Source organism: Trachurus trachurus (assembly GCF_905171665.1).
Source record: "Trachurus trachurus genome assembly, chromosome: 13".
Classification (NCBI taxonomy): Eukaryota; Metazoa; Chordata; class Actinopteri; order Carangiformes; family Carangidae; genus Trachurus; species Trachurus trachurus.
In genome coordinates, this window is record NC_139892.1 from 36727010 (window position 1) to 36749506 (window position 22497).

Sequence of the window (22497 nt, forward strand, 5' to 3'; positions counted from 1 at the left end):
TAAATCCATCCCACTCATGGAAAAGATCTGCTCCTGCTCTCACTCCTGAGCTCAGAGAGTTCCTTTCAAACATTCAAGTGTGTGAGTCTGGCTGAGTGTGAGGCCGACACACACACTCGAGATGTAGCAGTACGCAAAACACACGATACAGTACACACCTCCACTCTGAACTCACAGTCGGGTATAGTTTCAGTAGCCAGGCTAGCGCCGCCTACTGGTTCCGGCAAATTTAATTTGCCTCAACAATGTAGTCAGGACACTAGCAATGCGTTTCGGTTTGCTCCGTCCGCCAGAGCGGACGGACCAATCAGCGAACAGACGGGTAAGTGAAGGCGATGACGTTGAACTCAAGCGCTCAAGATTAACCTATGAGCTTAACCGGTGTATAGCACACGTGACCACCAAGCAGCAGCGATTAGTTGAAGCAAATGTAAGCAACCGCCTCCCGGAAGCAAACGAATCCCTATGGCTCGTGTTCAGACGCTATATGAAATGTAATGAAGTAAGCGGCTGATGCATCAGGCTATAGTTTCAGTACAGTGGAAAATAAAACATGAGAAACATGGGGTTCCATTGAATTCATACAGCTAGATGCTTACTTGCAGTAAGTCTATTTATCTTATCTTAACATTAGCTTAATGAGTGATGCACTACACTCCATTGCCTCTGTGGCTTTTACAACGAGGATGGTGCAGATGTACAAAGCATGCAGGCAGATGAACCTGCTTCTGGCAGGAAATGAACCGGATAAACAACCTTAAAAATAAAGGTCTAATTGATATTATTGAGAACACAAAAGTGGAGTAGAGCACGCACATCCAAACACACTACAGGTGCAGGACCAACAAACAAAATTAAAGGGATAGTTCAACATTTTGGCAAACTGTCCCATTGCCATAATCCCTATAGTCATAGCAGTAGGTTTGTTACCTTTAATTGTCGGTGCAAGCTATTTTTAGAACGGCGGAGCAGAGCCGTGAGCTGCTCAGAGCTACACTATGGAGGCTCATGGGATTTCTTCTCATCAAACTCATCAAATACAAAATCCCAAAACTCCAAAACGCTTTCGTGGACAAGTTGTGACCTGCACAATCACCACACTATGAGATAATAACGGAACGTTACGAAAAGGAGACGTTTTCGAGGTAAATACAGGGTAAATACAGAGTCTGCTTGCTGAAAAACTGTCCCTGAACGCAACGTGTATCAGCGGTTTTGCATGAATTTCCCTCTAAAACAACTCTGTGTGGTAACGTTGTGTTATTATCTCATAGCGTGGTGAATGTGCAGCTCACAACTTGTCCACCAGAGCGTTGTGGAGTTGTTGGATTATGTATTTGATGAGTTTGATGAGGGAAACCAAGAAATCCCATGAGCCTCCGTAGCGTAGCTCTGAGCAGCTTGCGGCTCTGCTCCACCGTTCTAAAAATAGCTTGCACCGACAATTAAAAGTAACGAACCTACTGCTATGACTATAGGGATTATGGCAATGGGCCAATTTGCCAAAATGTTGAACTATCCCTTTAACTTAGAGAAAAAGAAGTGAAGTCCGCACAGAAACGTTGATCGTTCCACAATAAACATCAGAGGAGCTTGATACAGTGTGCAGACTTCACTTCTTTTTCCCTAATTGATACTATCCCAGACAGTGCTGCTTGAAGGTTTGTGAATCCTCCAAACATGATGAAAAAATTCAAGTTTTGACTCATCTGTCCAGAGATTGGACGTCCAGGACGCCTCTGGTTTGTCCCCGCGCTCTCTGGCAAAGTTTAAACAGGCAACTTTTTTCTTCCTAGAGAGCAGAGGCTTCCTTCTACCAACTCTCCCATGGATGACATGTCTTTTCATTTTTTGTTGATGTGATGTGCCACAAGACCTTTCCTAAGGATGTCTCATTTGGTCAGCTTATTGATCACCTGAGCACCCACATGTGTTTGACCTGAGTCTATCACCTACTTGACTTCAGCAATGCAGCTGCAGTTCACTTGCTTTTGCACATACTCTGAATCCATGTTTCACGTCGTCTGCTGGATACACACACATTTCCCTCAAAACAAGACACATGGAACTGATAAACATTAACCTGATCTTTCATATAGAAAAACTGGTGATGATAAAATAAGAATATCTTGCTTACCTTTAATTGTCGGTGCAAGCTATTTTTAGAACGGTGGAGCAGAGCGGTGAGCTGCTCAGAGCTACGCTACGGAGGCTCATTATGGGATTTCTTGGTTTCCCTCATCAAACTCATCAAATACACAATCCAACAACTCCACAACGCTCTGGTGGACAAGTTGTGACCTGCACATTCACCACGCTATGAGATAATAACACAACGTTACCAGACAGAGTTGTTTTAGAGGTAAGACTGCTTGCTGAAAAACTGGCCCCGATGCATCAGCGGTTTTGCATGAATTTACCTCGAAAACAACTCCGGAAACCAAGAAAATAAGAATATCTTGGTTAAAAAAAAAAAAGAAAGATCTGGTGTTTTTCTCTATAATAAACCCGATACCTTACCTAAGTCATTTAGGTATTTATTAATGTTTCTGTGATCTCCGGACAAGAACTAAAGAAGTGGAGCAGCCAGAGTGTGACTCACTGTAGTTCTGTTCCAGCTTGAATCCATAAACACACAAAGTCCAGGTCCGAGTGCAGTGCACACAGGTCCGGTCCGGTGTGACGAGCTGCAGCAGCTGCTGGCAGCGGAGGAACACTGGGCTCAGTGTTCACGTGGACCGGCTGCCAACTGGTTCTGTAACGCTGATGTCATCTCTGCTCTGTCCCCGTGGCGACGTGTGGGTGTGTAGACTGTGTGTGTGTGTGTATGTTTTACATGTCCTTCTCTCTGCAGATGTTGATGAGTGTGTGAAGCCAGGTGTGTGTGTGGACGGCCGCTGTGTGAACACTGAAGGCTCCTTCCAGTGCCAGTGTCAGACCGGCTTCACCGCCAACCCAGAGAAGACCACCTGCCTCGGTACGCACACGCACACACACACACACACACACACACACACACACACACACACACACACACACACACACACACACACGCAGTTATATTATACAGAGGTAAAAGACACTTGAAGACATTTGGAACATCACTTGTCCTGGATGACTGAGAGTGATCAGACTGTTAAAGGAGCAGTTCAGGAAAATACTAGAGGAGTAGTATGGCATCCAGCAACATCCCATAATTACCATTTGATAAATGCAATGCAGTACAGCGCTTTTCTATCTCACACACAGTCAGTTAAGGATGACGCAGCACAGCAGGGGTTGTGTTGGCTTCAGACTGGAAGGGGCGAGTGGAGCAAGGGGATCGAACCATTGACCTTCTGATCCACATTAAAGGGATAGTTCAACATTTTGGCAAATTCGCCCATTGCCATAATCCCTGTAGTCTTAGCAGTAGGTTCATTACCTGTGATTATCAGTGCATGTTGTTTTGGGATCAGCGGGGCAGAGACGTGAGCTGCTCAGTGAATACAATGGAGGTGAATGGTACTGGTCCCCTGTCCCTCATCAAACTCATTAACAACTCCACAACGCTCTGGTGGACAAGTTGTGACCTGCACATTCACCACAGTATGAAATAATAATGTATTATTATGTAACATTACGACACATTAAACAAATACTCGGAACTACTTGCGCTTATGAAATCACTCAGCCGTGTCTGGAATGTAGTTTCGGCTGCTTTTGCCTCTAAAACAACTTAGTTTGTAGGGACTACAGATGGAAATTAGCTGGGAGCTAAATCTGGTGCAACCATCTTTTCATTTTTTTCCTTTAAATGATTAATGTAATTGCACATTGTCCCTTATTAAACTAATAAACTAAAATAAACTAGTTTAGCAATGTTACATTATTATTTCATAGCGTGGTGAATGTGCAGATCACAACTTGTCCACGAGAGCGTTTTGGAGTTGTTGGATTGTGTATTTGATCAGTCTGATGAGGGACCAGTACCATTTACCTCCACTGTATTACCTGAGCAGCTCACGTCTCTGCCCTGCTGATCTCAAAACAACATGCACTGATAATCACAGGTAATGAACCTACTGCTATGGCTATAGGGATTATGGCAATAGGCAAATTTGCCAAAATGTTGAACTATCCCTTTAAAGCACTACTAATAACTGTCCTCTCTCTCTCTCTCTCTCTCAGATGTGGATGAGTGTGTGATGTCCGGCGGGTCGGTCTGTGGGTCGCAGCGTTGTGAGAACACGATTGGCTCGTACCACTGCTTCACTTCCTGTGAGCCGGGCTACCAGGTCACACAGACCGGTACACAGTGTGTAGGTGAGTGTGTCTGAACTTCACACACACACACACACACACACATGCACACACACACACGCACTGTACCCGTTGCACTCAGCGCTGGCGGGGGACTAGCTACAGTTTCTCGGTGAAACTGAACATTTTCTGCAGATGTTTCACAATAAAAGCCCTGCAGGCACGTGGAAGGATTCTGCTGCAACAATGGTGAATGTGAAACAGATAGAGGAAGAGTTACACAAACAAGTTACACAAGTTCTTCATCTTGTCCCTCCAATAAAAGGCAAGTAGAACAAAACATGTACAGATTTACATCTTAGATGCGAGGGATATAAGTGGTCTCCCGCTCCAGTACATGAGTCATAACATCTGACTGTCGGACCTGGCTTGGAGAATATGAACAGGTCAAAGTAAACATGGCAAACATTTCAAAATGAATGCATGTGTTTTTTGTCACATTATCAAATAATCTCTTGGACTAAAAGCTCTGCTTCAAAGCGAGAGTCCTTTAGAGAAATACACAGGAAGTACAGCTTTTACTTTGAAGTGAAGTGGAGAATAAGGTAAGTTTACAAAATGATAATGATCTGATACTGGAAAAATATACTTGAGTACAGTGTTCTTGTACTTTATCACTTGTTGACAGATTTCATGTTTACTTAGCATTTAATGGGACAGTGGGGTGACTAATAGAGCTCTCCAGGGAACTATTAATGTGTTTACAATATGAAATATTATGAGTATCTTGTTGTTTCCAGCTGGGGAGTCAGAGATCAGACATCACTTTGAGTAATGAGAGTTATTAGAGAGAAATCCACACAGTTGAGGTTGAGGCCGTCTCTCTTCTTTCAGATATCAATGAATGCACCAATAAGACGGTGTGTGGGGACCACGCCTTCTGCCAGAACCTGATAGGAACCTACCTGTGTGTGTGTGACATGGGCTTCACCACCACTGCCGATGGAAAAGCCTGTGTCGGTAGGTGTTTCCCTCCTCCTCCTCCTCCTGTGTAGATACAAAGCTGCAGGTGTGTGTTGCTGTAACACATCTGCTCCCACTCTCTGGTGAAACAGCGCCCCCTTGTGTCAATAGGACAGTAAGATCATAAATGCATCGACGCAAATACAAGTAAATAAATGCTGTTAGACGGTTAGTCGTGTGAGTTGTATTGTGTAGCAGTGCAGTGTGATTCTCTTATGTTGTTGCAGACACATTAATTGTAATCTGCTACTTTTATTATACAGTAGGTCTCATTGCTATGCTCCTTCTGGCAGGGGGACTGCCAATTCAAATTGGCCTTTTGGCTGTAATTGGGTGCATTTACATTTACATTTTATCTTTTTTTAAAGGGACAACAAGGAGTTTTGGAAAAGCGAAGCATTTTCACACTACATTTATGAGCCTCCGCGCACCGTGAAATTCTTTGACCGGCGCAAGACAGACTCATGTTTTCATTCATCAAGAATTAAAGTCAGAGGTTGGAAGACGATCACATACCGTCGTAGTTCCCACCATAAATGCCGATTCGGCGGCGTTATTCTCATGACTCGCCACGAAACCGAAAGTAAAGAAACGCTGGTCGGCTCGCCCAGCATTTCCTCCACCACTAATAATAACAAAATAACGAGAGACAAAACCATATATTTATGGAAAATGGGCCCATTAACAAGTGGTAACGTAGATTCATCCACATTAATATGAGACTTTTTTATTGTCGCAGAATTTTTCGTTCTGCCGATGGAGAAACTCCTCGTTGTCCCTTTAAATGTTCATTAATGTACACTGTCCCTCTCGAACAAATAAAGGAAAAAAAAAAAGCTAATAAAATGCACCAACACAACAAATTTCATTATCAATAATATCAATTTTGTCTCGAGTGACTTACTAAACAGAAGCTCTCTGTTCTTCTGTGATCCCTCTCTCTCTCTCTCTCCCTCTCTCTCTCTCTCTCTCTCTCTCTCTCTCTCTCTCTCTCTCTCTCTCTCTCAGATGAGGACGAGTGTGTGTCTCTGGAGGACGCGTGTGGTTCTGCTCGCTGTGAGAACATGGAGGGCTCCTTCATGTGTATGTGTGATGGACTGGATGAGTTTGATGTTGCAACCAAGAAGTGTGTCAGCCCTGCACCACCAGGTACACACACACACACACACACACACACACACACACACACACACACACACACACACACACACACACACACACACACACACACACACACACACACCCATACACATGCACATGAGTGAGGCCTGAAGGTTGAAGGCCTTAAATGTAATGTTTGGAATATTTAGAGTAGTATTGTCTTATGATATATTGTCTAATTAAGCAATATCACATGAGAGGGAGTGCTGTTGTACTGTATATCAGCACGGCTGTGATTCGGTCGTAGGCACGAGGCCGCAGGCCGAGTGCCGCAGATAATCACACCGTGCTGCTGTTGCAGCTCTAAAACTATGGAACGATCTCCCTCAAAACATTAGACTGGCCTCTTCTCTGCCGGTTTTTAAATCTCTTCTTAAAACCCACCTCTTCTCCTTGGCCTTTGTTCCCTAGTAAGACGTTGGCTTGATTTGATTTGATTTGATTTGATTTGATTTGATTTGATTTGATTTGATTTTTATCTTATTTTATTGTTTCTTTTATTGCACGGCTATTATTTTACCCATGTCATATGCCTTTTAGATGATTTTATCTGTTTTTATATGTAATTTCATGTCTTATGTAAGATGTTGTGTCTTTATTTCTGATACTTTTATTTATTACCCTGTACAGCACTTTGGTCCTCTGTGGATGTTTTGAAGTGCTCAACAAATAAAGTTGGATTGGATTGGACTGGATAATCCTATGAAAAAGATAAAACACTGACAAAACAGAAACTCTCTGTGAAGCACAGACTCTCTTCTCTCTTGTCAGTTCCTCAGATGATGACATCGTCGGTGCTTTAGAGCAGCGGTCCCCAACCTTTTTATCTCCGCGGACCGGTCACCGGTGGAAAATTTTACCGCGGACCGGGGGGGGGTCGTTCTCTTCGGGGGGGGGGGGACGTTTACGTTCTTTGTTACAACTCACCATAATATAGTATCACAATAATAATGTCAGTCATCTGGGGGTGATGCTCCGTCTGTCATCTCGGTTCCTGTCTACTCTGTCATCTCGTTTTGCTGCTGAAGCTGCAGAAAACTCCGTTTCACAAACATAGTATCTTTGTAATGGCAAGGCAAGGCAAGGCAATTTTATTTGTATAGCCCGTTTTTACAAACAGTTTGTCTCAAAGGGCTTTACATGGCATCGTAACAACATCCTCTGTCCTTAGACCCTCACATCGACTGAGGAAAAACTCCATGGAAAACCCTTTTAACAGGGAAAAACAGGAGAAACCTCAGGGTGAGCAACAGAGGAGGGATCCCTGACCCAGGACGGACAGACGTGCAATAGATGTTGTTACAGACAAGAAAACAGTTTACAGTTTGTCACAGAATGTGCGGAATATGGAAATGTTAGCAGGGGTTGATGAAGGCAGTCTCTAGTGAGGGGAGGGGGGGGGGCAGGGAGAGCCGGTCAGCTCGATGGGAGGACTGGGTGGCAGACTGGTCCATGGGAAGGGAGGGGAGGCCGGTCTAACGGCAGGGGAAGGGGTGGGAGGGGGGCGATGCAGGCGGCGGCTGGTGCAGAGAGATGGAGCTCCGGTGGATCTGCGGAAACACTTAACACCTTAATGGAAGTAGGTTTTCCGTGCTTTTGTGGTGATCTCAGGATATTCTGCTTAAATCCAGAACGCAGGGAGAGAAGTTTTCTGTGAAGTGATGAAGTGGCAGAGAGCCGGCCGGGTCCCGCACACACATTGCGGAGCTTGGAGCATGTGAATCACCTGTTGCAATGAACCCGTAATTTAAACAGGACTCGTGCTTTTTCTTTTAGAACAGCTTTCTTCTTGTTGGAAGGCGTCGGGTCTTCTGTCGTCTCATTATTGAGTTTTTCCCGGCCCGGCGACGTGTGTTTTTCACTCTTTTACGTTTGTGCCTGCCTGTCAATGGCCTGTCAATTGCGCAGCGCTGGAACGATGCACAAACGGAAGTGGCAACATTTTCAAAATAAAATGACCGGAAGTGTGAAATAGACGAAACAAACAATTTTTTTTTTTTCATTTTCATTTCATCTTTCTGCGGCCCGGTACCAAATGATCCACGGACCGGTACCGGTCCGCGGCCCGGTGGTTGGGGACCACTGCTTTAGAGAACTGGATCGTCCTACTGTAAATAACCTTATCATATTTAACCCGTTTGTGTTTCTCCTTTCTTCTTCAGCAGCAGCAGTCCCCAACTACTCTTCCTCCTCTTCCTCCTCCTCCTCTTCTTCTTCCTCCTCCTCTTCTTCTTCTTCCTCCTCCTCCTCCTCATCTGGCCATGTCACCTTAGTGGAGTTTGACCCCCTGCTGCCCCCCCTCCCCGCGGCCCGGCCCGGCGAGCTGAGGGAGTGCTACTACAACCTGGCGGAGCAGGGCACGTGCAGCCTGCTGGCCACCAACACCAGCCAGCAGGAGTGCTGCTGCACGGTGGGGGAGGCCTGGGGGCTGGGCTGCCAGTACCACGCCTGTCCTCTCCCAGACACAGGTGAGACGGCGTGGACACGGGGACACGGGGACACGGTTTTAGTTTAGTTTAGTTTAGTTAGATCCCCATTAGCTTTTGCCACGCAGCAGCTATTCTTCCTGGGGTCTTTTCATCATAATAAATGACAAATACAAACCATGAACACACAACACATTAATACATAAAACAGAAAATACATACAGAAAACACATACTCAATACAAAAACAAAACATCCAAGACAAACACTTAACATATGTTACCCGCTCCTACATTGAATCACTACACAACAAGAATACCAGGACCCAATTTACAAATAGGCTCTCTTAGTTTCATTTTAAAACTAACCATGTTTCTTTGTTGTATCACATAATTCAACATTCAACATTCACACACTGCGCTGGTGACTCATTGTGTGACAGCCTGAGGTCTTCCACTGTTGTAGACAGGTGAAGCAGGGAGAGTTAGACTTTATATAAGGTGATTTATAATAGGGATGTACCTGAACTCTAACACGTTATTCGTAAGTACACAAATAATGTTTTGATCCAGAATAGTTTTTCTGTCCTAAGTTCCTCCTCATTATTCAGGAGCTTTTTTCTAAAGATAAAGACACGTTTGGATGTGTGTTTTGAGCGTGATTTTGAGCCAACTACAAGAGATTAAAACAAAACAGAACAAAAATACATGTTGGTAGTTGGTTTTGATCCAATCACATCCATGCACCAGACACTGCTACAGTTTGTTTTTGGTGAAGGAAGACCTCAGGCTCAGTCCCTTACGTTATCACAGAGGAGCAGCAGCACATAACCAGGTGACTGTGGTTCACACTCCAACACAGTAGGTGGCGCTAATGCACCTTAACGGGAAAAGAAGCGGCTATAAAACGGTGGATACATTTTTTTGAGTGTCACAACCCTGCAAAACGACTGGTTTAGAAGAGCCACAAGATTAAATTATTTTATTCCCGTTCTAGTTAGCCGAGAGCTAAAGCGGACGTTAGCCGGCTAGCTCAGTGGAAGTCTCTAGTGCGCCCACTTCCTGTTTCTTCTCAAATACGAATAACAAATCTGAAGTTCTTTTTAAAACCCCAAATCCGAACTCGAATGCAAATAGTGCACTGACTGTACACCCCTAATATACAAGATGTCTGTCTCCTTATTGCCAGGCTTAGGGAGTAACAGATGACATGTAACAGCGTTATGTAGGCCTAATTAGGATACAAAAAAGGTAACTGTAATCTATTACAGTACTGGAAAAAATATGTGATCAGATTACTGGTATATTTGATAAAAACAAGGATTACTTGGCAGGATTATATTTTTTAAAATCAACCATATAGTAGAGCAGACATGCACAGTGGACACACATAGCAACACTTTATGACAAACCATCGCCTACTGCTGGAGACCCGAGGAGCACGGCCAGCAAACGTGATAACAGCCCCGTGTTGTGTATAAAGAGTTTTATTTGTGACAAATCTTGAACACCATGTATCATTTTCCTTCCACGCTACTTTGTGTTGGTCACTCTGTCACATAAAATCCCAATAATATTCATTCAAGTTTGTGGTTGTAACGTGACAAAATGTGGAAGGGTTATGAATACCTTTACAAGGCGGCGGCGCTCTATGTGAGGAGGAATATGTCACTGAGCTCTGTCTCTCTGTCTGTTGCTCTGAGCTGGAATCAACCTGGACCATGTTTGTGTTTGTGTGCAGCCGAGTTCCTGTCCCTGTGTCCCAGTGGGAGAGGATATGTGACCACTGGACCAGGAGCCTTCAGCTACAGCGGTACACACACACACACACACACTTTCTTTTTGTTGTCTTTAAAGACCTTGCCTAGCTGATGTATTTATGTGCGATCTAATTTATATTGTAAAATGAGGTGACAAGTCAAGACTGAAAAAAACAAAGAGACTAATAAGCTGATGGTGAAGCCTCATCGCCAAAGCATGACATTGAATATACCATCAGAGATGATAAATCCATGACCTTGAGTGTTTTGGTACGTTTTTAAGTGATTTGTATGACTCCGCCCCATGACATTATTGGTTAGGTTAGGTTAGTTTATTGGTCTCCACCAGGGAGAAATTTGTCGCAGAGACAGGGAACATGTTGCATACGTAAAAAACACATACAGTATACATATTGCATAAACATTAATTTGGATTTAGGATTGTTAAAGGTCAAAATCACACAGGCTTTGGACATTGAGTGCGTGACCACATCCATGGAGACACACAACCAGATGTGTGTGATTCTAGTTTACACCACACGTCTGACAGAAATGCTGCCATCATATCAGCTGATGTGTTGTGGATCAGGAGCGGTTGTGAACATCCAGCTGTGTGTTTGCTCTGCCTCTGCTCCCAGATGTGGACGAGTGTAAGCGTTTCCACCTGGAGGTGTGTAAGAGCGGAGTGTGTGTCAACAACATCCCTGGATACAGCTGCTACTGCTCCAGTGGATACGTGTACAACAGCACGCTGCTGGAGTGTGTTGGTAGGAGCCCCACACACACACACACACACACACACACACAGGAACACAAATGTGACCCGTTCTATCAAAATGAGTCGGAAGTCGCAACGTTCTATTTTTAGATAATCAGCTGATAACGTGGAAAACCCATAGAAAATCCCCCCAAATTTTTTTTAGCCTAATTTCAAAGCAATGACATTCAAAAACAATCTCCCAAAGTTTCACAGTCCAGATAATTGAGAAAAGGCACGTAAATGATGATTAAAGTTGACTTGCAACTTAAACCCTCTGAAGATGAGCGTTGCATCGGTGCAAAACATGAAATATCTTCTGAACCGTTCATGATAGAGACGAGCTGTAAACTGCATCTGAATCGCGGGATTCTCTGCTTTCCGACGGTCATTGAATGGTGCCTCTATGACGAGCAGGGACGGGGACAGAAACAGATGCTAAACCGAGTAGCATCGACGCTAACAGAGCGTAGGATCGATGCTAACAGAGCGTAGCATCGACGCTAACAGAGCGTAGCATCGATGCTAAACCGAACTTACACGCTTGCACATGTTTTACAAAATGTCAACAAAACATGACAACTTCTGAACAGTTTATGATAGAGACGAGCTGTAAAAAGCATCTGAATTGTGAGATTCCCTGCTTTCCGAGGGTCATTGAATGGTGCCTCTATGACAACAAGGGACTGGGTCACTGGCAAAAACTTTAACTGCAATTTTCTCAGGTTTTAGAACGGAATAAGAGAGTAGGAGATCATAATTCAAATGGCCACATCTCGAAAACCATCAAATGTATTTGACTAGGGTATCATTTTAAAGCTTATTTTCTAATCTTTCCATTGATACCAAAATCTCAACTTTGAAATCTGGGTCACTGTGACTCATTTTGATGGATCGGGTCACAAATATGCTTTATTATTCAAATGTAAACCGTTTGTTTGGAGCTATATGCTAACCTGTGGTGAACGTGTGTGTGTGTGTGTGTCAGATCATGATGAGTGCGAGGAGGAGAGCTGTGTAGGAGGAGTGTGTGTGAACACGGTGGGGTCGTATTACTGCAGCTGTCAGCCTCCTCTGGTGCTCGATGACACTCAGAGAAACTGTGTCAACTCCTCCCACCTGACTGTAGGTAAGACACCTGCCTCCCTCCTCCTCCTCCTCCTCCTCCTCCTCCTCCAACTCCATCCCTCTGCTCCTCATTTCCTTCCTCTTTTTTCATTCCCTCTCCTCCTTTACCCTCTTTCCTTACAACCTTTACAACTTTTCCATTTACTGTCTCCTCCTCATCATCTTTATCCTCTTTCTTCCTCTCCTTCACCACCACTCCTCTCTTCCTCTGAGCTGGTGACAGACAGTCACAGTTCTCATGGATACGAAATCTCCGAAACAGCTTGACTGAGCTTTAGTTGGTAACAATTATTCAGTCATATTTGCTGGAACTGTCACTATATTCTGATGGTCAGACATTAAATGATAATAATTTAGGACAAAATCCAGCTCCTCTGGCTCCACCTACAGCCTGTAATTGTATTTGCCAAAAGCCACCGCGACCGACGATTCTCCACCAGTCAGGTAGAGGGAGCAGGAGGAGCAGCCAATCGCAGCTGGCATAGGTTCATAAAGGTGTATTGTCTTGAAATTTCCAACCAAATTGCGGAGTTTACTTTCACTTTCATCAACTTACCAACTGGAGCTTTAAATTTGACACAAATGTCCACCTGGACTCAAGGATGATCTGATTAGATTTCGGAGGTCAAAGGTGAAAGGTCAAGGTCACGATGAGTGTTGGCCCTGGGGAACACAACGGCCCAATTCCAATCCGACCCCTCACGGACTCACTGACTTAGAGGCGCGTTCAGGTTCAGTCCGTGAGTGTGTGAGGGCTGTTCCGTTGTCAGATCATCAAGTCAGTGAGTCAGTGAATGAGCCCTTACTGCCCCCTTACCGTAAGTCAGCACTGATGCTGACTTTGGGTAGGGGAATTACCCACAGTTCATAGCGTTGTGAAGTCAAACACATGAGATGCCGTCGGAACGCAAGTGTTAAAAAAAAAAAAAGTAAATTAACACACGTAGTCAGAGAGAGCTCCGCCGCTCTCTTTATTGTTAATGGACAAGAGCAACAACAAAAAAAAAGAAAAGAAGAAGTTTACTGTCAGTATTAACGTGCAGTTTGTGATTATTGATGATGATTTGAGCAGATCTGATCCGGGAACATTTTGTTTTGAGTCCGTCCCCCTCACACACCTTGTGCGTGTTGAAAGTACGGTAAATTATTGGCCCAAGACCGGAGTCAACAACATGTTGTTGTCAAGGTAACGTGTGGTGAGAGTGGGTAAGTGCTGTTCCATTCATGTTTACAGCATCTGGACCCTCACAGACTCTCACACTCTGTCACTTAGAGCTGACGTCACTTTAGTCAGTGAGGGTTCAGGGCTCGAGTCTTTAGGGGGCGGATTGGAACTGGGCCAAGGCCTTTTTTACATTTGGAGGTGAGGCCTGATCCGGTGCTGGTACGTGGTCCAGTTCAGATAACAGAGCTCGATGTGTGTGTGTCCGTCCTGCAGATGAGAACCTGTCCGTGTGCTGGCAGCACGTCTCAGCAGACCTGATGTGTCAGAGTCCTCTGCTGGGAGCTCAGGTCACCTTCACCGACTGCTGCTGCCTGTACGGGGAGGGCTGGGGGATGGAGTGCGCCCTCTGCCCCTCCACCGACTCCGGTAACACATCTCACATCATTTCATTTGGTTGATTTTATTCATCTTTCTGTTTTCTTTTGTTTTTTCACAAACATTATATTTTGAGCTGGTTTGTTTTTCTAAAAAATCCTGTCTAGACAGTTTTACTCACTTCAGCTCCTCTATTTTAGCTTTTTTATCTGGTTTTACTCACTTACTTAAAACACATGTTTTCTGTTAGTAATCTGTTATCTGACATCTTTGCCTTCTGTTGGCACTGGAAACTGGAGAATATTAGATACCAAGCCTCTTAGAATCCCACTTAAAATTATGAGAGTAAAACCACAGATTTTAAAGGAGCAGGAAACTTAAAGGGATAGTTCACCCAAAATTCAAATTTCGACTAAGCTGGGAGAAGTTTCAGAGTCCTCCGTGGCTTCTCTGAGTTACGGGGGGTCCGTGCAGCAGTATTTGTCCATATAATGGTTGTGAATGGATACCAACTTTCTTCGTCCAAAAAGACACACCAAAAAACATCCAAATACCTCCATGCTGCTCGTCTGTAATGTCCCTCTTGTATTGAAGCCCCGGCATGAAAAATTGTTCCGAAAAAAATTAAATAAGTCTATATTTTAAGCTTGTTTGTAGCGGAAGCTCCCAGTGTCTCAGTTCACTGCTCTTCCTGTGTCCGTGCAAATCTCGCGTGATTTGCACTGACCGTCGGAACAATTTCTCATGTCGGGGCTTCAATACAAGAGGGACATTGCAGACGAGCAGTATGGAGGTATTTGGATGTTTTTTGGTGTGTCTTTTTGGACGAATAAAGTTGGTATCCATTGACAACCATTATATGGACAAATACTGCTACGCCGAGACCCCCTGTAACTCAGAGAAGCCACGGAGGACTCTGAAACTTCTCCCAGCCCTTAGTCGACATGAGGGTGAGTAGATAATGAGTGCAATTTGAATTTTGGGTGAACTGTCCTTTTAACAAAGAGTTACTGTAATGAGGAGTGTGTGAGTCGTCCCAGCAGGTTGTAGATTGATGTAAAGCTCAACCGGGAGGAGTTGTGCGTCTTCGTAGACTGATATGAACGATGCTCTCTCTGCAGACGACTACGCCTTCCTGTGCAGCTCCTTCCTCCCTCCCCTGTTTCCCAGTTATCCAGATTCAGACGGACCAGAAACTGGAGGGAGACCAGGACCAGGAGGAGGAGCAGGAGGAGCAGGAGGAGGAGGTACATGGTTTACTCTTTCTCCAGATATTTTCTTTCATCTCTTATTTTTTTTTAAGGTTATATTATCTGTCATTTAACACCTCCTCTCCTCTCCTCTCCTCTCCTCTCCTCTCCTCTCCTCTCCTCTCCTCTCCTCTCTTCCTCCCCTCCTCCTCTCCTCTCCTCTCCCCTCCCCCCTCTTCCTCCTCCTCTTCCTCCTCTCCTCTCCTCTCCTCCTCTCCTCTCCTCTCGTCCTCCTCTCCCCCCCATCTTCCTCCTCCCCCTCCTCCTCTCCTCCTCCTCTCCTCTCCCTCCTACTCCTCCTCCTCTTCTCCTCCTCTCCTCTCCTCTCTTCCTCCTCCTCTCCTCTCCCCTCCCTCTCCTCCTCCTCTCTTCCTCCTCCTCCTCTCTTCCTCATCTCCTCTCCTCTTCCTCCTCCTCTCCTCTCCTCTCGCCCCCCTTCTCCTCCCCCTCTTCCTCATCTCCTCTTCCTCCTCCTCTCCTCTCCTCTCCTCTCCCCTCCCCTCCTCTCCTCTCCTCTCCCCTCCCCTCCCCTCCCCTCCTCTCCTCTCCTCTCCTCTCCTCTCCTCTCCTCTCCTCTCCTCTCCTCTCCTCTCCTCTATTCTCCTCTCCTCTCCTCTCCTCCACCTCCTACTCCTCTCCTCCTCTCCTCTCCTCTCCTCTCCTCTCCTCTCCTCTCCTCTCCTCTCCTCAGCTCCTCCACGTTTCCCTCCCTACGGTGTGGACTCCTTCTCTCCCCCTGTGGTTCCCGGCAGAGACTTCAGTCAGCCTGACTATGACGACTACTCTCCAGCAGGGGGCAGCAGGTCGGGCTTCAGAGGACGGACGCCGGCCTCCTTCAGTCTGCCTGACGGAGTCTATCGCAGGCCTGAGTACGGGTGAGATTTCAACCTCAGGCCGACATTTTCTGTTTCCTTCAACACACAAAACCAAACTCACAGAACGTTAAGCCCGCCCAACGACTCTCTAAACAGATAGAGCGCTGTGATTGGTGAACACAAACGGTGTTCGAGACTCAAAAAGTTCCCATGGCTCGTTTCTAGACCCACCTACGGAGCAAAGAGATTTGCTCCGTAGGTGGGTCTAGACCTACGGAGCAAAGAGATTTGCTGCCGCGAGGGTGCAGCTAGATTTCTAGGCTAGCAGTGATTCTCAAACTGTGGTACGTGGGCTCCCTCCAGGTGGTACGCAAAAGACTCCCTGAATTAAACATAAATAAAATAAAATAAATTTCAGATGCACCAAAAATTGGGCTACCACATATTTTCGGCCAAAAATGGCCAAAAATGCATTTGCAGGATGTTGTGATGATACCATAGAATAAATAGACTGTATAAATACAAGCAAAAACCTGCCAAAAATGCCAACATCATTATCAGCAAGGGAGTCCAGGCACCGCTCCGACCACACATGTATCTGTTTACCTGTTAGCTCCGTTAGCTCCGCTAGCTCTGTTAGCTCTGTTAGCTCCGTAGCTCTGTTAGCTGCGTTAGCTTCGTTAGCTCGGCTACAGTCCAACTGGAGTGGCCCATTTATAAAATGAAATGAGCAGCGCTTCAAATAACCTGCGTACTTGTGTACTGCGTACGTGTGTCGTAGTTTAAATTAGGTAACTTGTATAAGATGAAAGAGCAGGTTCTTGGATGAAACATGAGTCATTTCAGAATACGATCTTTAAGACAGCTTTCTAATGTTAGGAACCCCCCCCCACACACTTGGTGGTACTTGGAGAGGCATGTATTTTCTGGGGTGGTAGGCCTACTTGGTGTAAAAAGTTTGAGAACCACTGTGATAGAGGAATAAACCTGTGTAATATCCTCTGGCCAGATGTTTACAAGGTTTTCTCTATCCAGCTGTATTTAATTTGAGTCAGTATTCAATGGAGATGTCCCCCGCTCTCTGTAAGTACAGACAGAACATAGGCTACCTGGTTTACATCCCAGTGGGTGTGAATGGCCGTGTCCGTGTCTTCAGGTGTGATCTTATGGACGTTCCTCATTTCAACACTCATCTGGACTTTAAACTTTCTTTAACAGCCTCAACTCAGTGTGATGAAGGAGAAGTGCAGCAGAGGACTGTAGATGTCTGGGACATCTTTCGAATATACAAAAGCTAAACCTGGAGGCAGCGTTTAGCTCAGTTGGTAGAGCAGCTGCCCCATGTTGAGGCTACAGTCCTCACTGCAGGCGGCCCGGTTCGAATCCCGCATCTAATATTGATTAAAGGCAATAAAAAAGCCCCAAAAATATACTTAAAAAAACAAAAGCTAAACCTGACACAAATAGAACACCAACCAAAGAGCAAATATGAAGACAAACAAGGAGATTGGTTCATCGCTCATAATAAATGTTTTCACACGTTAGATATTAAAGGCCCCATGGCATGAAAAATGTGATTTTGGTTATTTTTTCGTGCTTGGAGAGGTCTCTGGGCCACGTATATACTGTCCCATGCATCAAACTGGTCATAAACGGAGAAACACACACCGCCCATTTGTAAGAACATTCTCTTTAAGACGAGCAGATAGCACTTCCTCCTTTCTGTGATGTCACACACAAGGTAACTCCGCCCACCGTGACCAGTTGTTTTTTTTCAATTTTTATGAATGCAGCTTAGGCTTCAGTTACTTGCCTGTGATTGGCCCGACCACATGCCACTCAAAAACTGTCAGCCAATCAGAGGAGAGGTTCTCATTCTCTCTTCTGATTGGCCAAATGACCTGTGCCTGCTAGAACTCCAGAAAGAGGCAACAGAAAGGGGCAGTATAAACGATATTAAGCAGATCACAGGTACTCAAAACCAATGATACATCTTGTTAGGGATATCAGCAGGTAAATAAACCCAGAGAAAAGTGCACAGCATGGGGCCTTTAAAAAGTTTGTCATCCTCGTCATCTAAAACAAACAGGTGCATCTCAATAAGTGAGAACATGATCAGCAGTCTTACAGCGAAGCTACTGAACCAGACTCAGAGCGTTTAAAGACTCAAGAAACATTTGCAGGTGTTTGGAGTTCATCAGCTGATCAGAGCGAGACACCATTAGGTTACAATATTAGTTTTTGATTGATTGATTGATTGAATTTGGGTTTTCATTAGCCTAAATATAAGCCATGATCATTGCAATGAAAAGAAAGACATGAAATATTTCATTCTGTGTGTAATGAATCTATATAATATATGAGTTCCACTATTTGAATCGAACGATTGACATAAATGAACTTTTCCATAATATTTAAGTAACATAAGTTTAAGTTTTTTCAAAATAATGGCCTCAGGCACACACACACCAATTTTGGTGCTTACCAAAATTGATTCCTTTGATTCCTTACTGCACAATAAATCAGTTGCTTGTTGGTCATATTAACAGCAGTGTGTGTGTGTGTGTGTGTGTGTGTGTGTGTGTGTGTGTGTGTGTGTGTGTGTGTGTGTGTGTGTGTGTGTGTGTGTGTGTGTGTGTGTGTGTGTGTGTGTGTCTTAGCACTGGTTACTACTCTGAAGGAGACTACGGTTCCCCCGACGCCTCACAACCCAGAACTCCCTCCTTCCGCCTGCCACCAGACCCCCGGGCTGAGACGGCGTTCGGGGCGCGGCCTCCTCCTCCGTCCAGGCCCGACGGACCCCCCCTCAGCCTGGCCCCCCTGCCGGGAACTCCCTACGAGGAGCAGGAGGAGGAGGACGAGGAGCAGTGGAGACCGGGCCCACCATTCCCTCCTTTCACTGAGCGAGGCAGAGGAGGAGGAGCAGGGCCCAGGAGGGTGTACGAGAGTGAGTCCACTGGTCGACACCTTTCCACCCAAGCATGACTCAAACAGTTCTTCCTATCCAAATCCTTATTCTGTTTAAATTAGTCACAGATATTGATTAACGATTATGGATTGGTTTTAATTACTAAGTGTTCAGTAGTCCTCCTCTCTCTGTTGGTCCTGTCTTTTGTTCTTCTACACTCTCACCATTATGTTGATCGTGACTCAGGATGTGTGGATCCACTCTGAGTGTTTGCAGTGGAGCATTTAGCAGCTAAAGAGACCAAACACAGAGCTAAAAGAGAGGACCAGACATTGTTACATGATAGAAAGATATTATTATTATATTATTTATTTGTTTATTTCGGGCATGTCAATTAAATCATCATCATCACACTTAATCTTAGTTCAAATAATACAATACACATGGCCGAAAGGGAAAGCGGGAGAAGCAAAAGCTGATCTAGTCCCGCCCCCATTACCCACAGAATAAAATCTTCATCATTATCTTTTCTTTTCTTTTGCTTTTTACATTTTTTTTTTAGAACTTAATTTTTATTTATTTTGACAACACAACATATTCATTTCCCTTTATGTACTTTTTTTTTTCTTTTTAAAGCAGCGCAACAAAACAAGAAATTAAACATAAAATCAATTACACACATCCAAAGTGAGAGAGAGAGAAAAGAGAGAGAGAAAAAAAAAGTAAAGGAAGATAAATTATGGAATATAATACAAAGAATGGCAATATTGTTAATAATAATTTAAAGGAATTCATAAATAAAATAAATAAATAAATAAAAGGGAGAGAAATCCACTCTAGGTATCAAATTACGTGATGGTGATGTGTGATGTGTGTACCTGATCAAGGGTCTAATGCTACAAACTTATTGTATTAGCAGAGCTATGACAGGTTTCCATCGTTTAATAAAAATAGGTTTTTGAAGTCTTAATGAATATGTAATTTGCTCCATCTGGTAAATGTCCCATATTTTCTGGATCCATACATTGTAAGTAGGAGGATCTGGCTTTAGCCACCTGATGGTTATGCATTTTAATGCTGCTGTGAGCAAGATGTTTAAGAGATATTTGCTTTTTACATTTTGACATAACATTTTCTTTTACTTATGACATTTTGACATAACATGTTACAACAGTAGGTAGTATTATTGTTGAAACTTGAGTGCAGTGCAGCTACATCAGTACAGAACACAGGATTGAGGAGACGTCAAACTCCTGTTTCCGCTGCAGGAACTTTGCAGTAATTTTACGGGGCCGTTTGTTGAGTGTCTTAAACTTTTAAAGGGGCTAAATGAGTCCCTGCCTCGGGGTAAGTTCTCAGAGAGACCCCGAAAAAACTCCCAGGTGGGGTTTGAGGTTTACTGATTAGGTAAACTCAAAGCGGGAAAGCCCCGAGATAAGCAGCACCTTTTTTTAGAACCCAGCAGAAGAGGAACATTAATATAAATTAAAAACAACAACAGCAACATCAAGCACAGTAAAAGAAACACCTCCGCATAACGATTACTAGGGCTGGGACGATATACATTTTAAAAAATTCAAAAAAAAAAAAAAAAAAAAAGTGGAAAAGGTGGAAAGGAGACTCTAAGGCTAAATTGAGTTGAAAATAACTTTTTTAAAATTTATTTAAATAAATAAATCTGACACCGTCTTCTCGTCCCCCAGGGCGCTACGAGTCTTATGCCGGCCTGAGCGCAGCAGAGGATTGTGGGATACTGAACGGCTGTGAGAACGGCCGGTGTATCCGCGTCGCCGAGGGCTACACCTGTGACTGTTACCAAGGATACGAACTGGACATGTCCTCCATGACCTGTATAGGTACGTATAGATGACTTGACCCGGGGCTCTGTTTTTTATTCCAAAGCCGGTTTCACGTGTCCGAGTCGTCGCTAACGGAGACCGCCCACGTGTGTGTGTGTGTGTGTGTGTGTGTGTGTTTGCAGATGTGAACGAGTGTGAGGCCGGCGACAGCGTGGAGTTCCCGTGTGTGAACGCTCGCTGCGTGAACACGGAGGGCTCGTTCCGCTGCGTCTGCAGGAGAGGATACATCATGTCCCGCAGACCCAACCACTGCGTCGCTGCATAGACCGGATCGGACCGGATCGGACCGGACCGGACCGGACCGGACCGGACGTTAGACCTGTATCAGCTGGTCTAGACAATCCAAGACTCAACAGCACAACAGCAGACGGGGCTAAACTAGATTAGACCAAACTAAACTGGCGTGGGCGTTAATGTAGGACCTGATGTGACAAACTAGACCAGGATGAGACGTACCGGACCAAATTCACTAGACTGAACTGGGCCAGACCAGACCAGGTTAGTTTAGACTCTCCCACTCTCTCCGGTTGGGTTCTGTATCCAGGTTTATGTTGTGGGTGTTTTGTCCTGTAGTTTTAGGGACCTTGAAATGTCAAAAAAGATTTTTCACAAATATTTTGGGGACTAGAAAAAAAAACAAACCTGGATTTTCAGAGCAGCAAGGAAAATAAGTTGTTGTCAAGAATCTTTTCGACTGGGACCAGCATCAGTACATGATGTAATTAAGTGACTGTGCACATCTGCATTCCTAACTTTTAGTTGGACCAACTGACTGACTCACTGACTGACTGAGTTTCCTCATCGGCTATTGTAATCAAGCACAAACAAACACACAAAGAACCTTCAGCGTTGACGACTTTGAGCATTTGATGCGATGTATGCTTGTTAGCTAAAACCTCGTAGCTAAAACATAATTTTGAGACTTGCAGCAACTCAACCAGACCAGACTTAACCAGGTTTGACAGGAGACTAAATAACTTTATAACTGTAGCTTTACATTGAAACATGTTCTTTTTCATGGCTGACCAAAAGTTCTGCTTAGTATTTAGTATATCACAGCTATGTGGTCATTTGATTATGAATGTAATAAATTCTGGTCCCAGTCTGTGGTTTCCAAATGCAAACCAGTCCAGCCCAGTTTGGTCCAGTTTGTCAGTGCATCAGGAGTAGCCTACTGGGACCAAATCTGCTCCCACAGGTCAGGCGTATGTGTTTGACCTCTTGAAGACTCACAACCACAGCAACATCTGGATGTTTTTATTGTTTATCATAGGAGAGGATCTGGTAGGTTTGTTGTTAGGAGATGTGTGAAGATGTTCAAGTAGAAGAAGAGACAGTCGTGTGTGTGTGTGTGTTGATTGTTTTTGATTTCGTAAAAAAAACTAACCAGGAAAAACATTGACTAACACAGATGAGTTCAGAAACAAACCTGACAGACGACCAAGGGACATTAACATCACTACAACTATTATTTTTACCCATTCATCTTCTGATTGGGTTTTTTTTTCTCCCATTAATCAATAGAGTCTCACCCTGTTTGTGTGTGTGGGTGTGGGTGTGCGTGTGTGTGTGTGTGTGTGTGTTTTCTGCTCTGTCACCTCTTCCATGAAGAATCAGGTAAACGCCATAG

At 44.4% G+C, this 22497-nt stretch overlaps 1 protein-coding gene across 6 annotated transcripts in view; it reads left to right on the forward strand.

Moving 5' to 3' along the window:
- ltbp4 (latent transforming growth factor beta binding protein 4) overlaps positions 1–21442 on the forward strand; it is an 82406-nt gene extending 60964 nt beyond the window's left edge. For 4 of the 6 annotated variants that reach the window (XM_083985118.1, XM_083985121.1, XM_083985122.1 and 1 more), the window contains 14 exons: positions 2855–2977; positions 4171–4305; positions 5137–5262; positions 6274–6414; positions 8586–8894; positions 10592–10663; positions 11249–11377; positions 12356–12496; positions 13934–14086; positions 15157–15282; positions 15977–16160; positions 18761–19047; positions 20712–20864; positions 20990–21442. In XM_083985118.1, coding sequence (XP_083841244.1) covers positions 2855–2977; positions 4171–4305; positions 5137–5262; positions 6274–6414; positions 8586–8894; positions 10592–10663; positions 11249–11377; positions 12356–12496; positions 13934–14086; positions 15157–15282; positions 15977–16160; positions 18761–19047; positions 20712–20864; positions 20990–21132 — 2222 coding nt within the window. In that variant the 3' untranslated portion in view covers positions 21133–21442. The remainder of the gene's footprint in view (positions 1–2854; positions 2978–4170; positions 4306–5136; positions 5263–6273; positions 6415–8585; positions 8895–10591; positions 10664–11248; positions 11378–12355; positions 12497–13933; positions 14087–15156; positions 15283–15976; positions 16161–18760; positions 19048–20711; positions 20865–20989) is intronic. The other 2 variants (XM_083985120.1, XM_083985119.1) reach the window with 2 other exon arrangements.
- The last annotated feature ends 1055 nt before the right edge of the window (positions 21443–22497 follow it).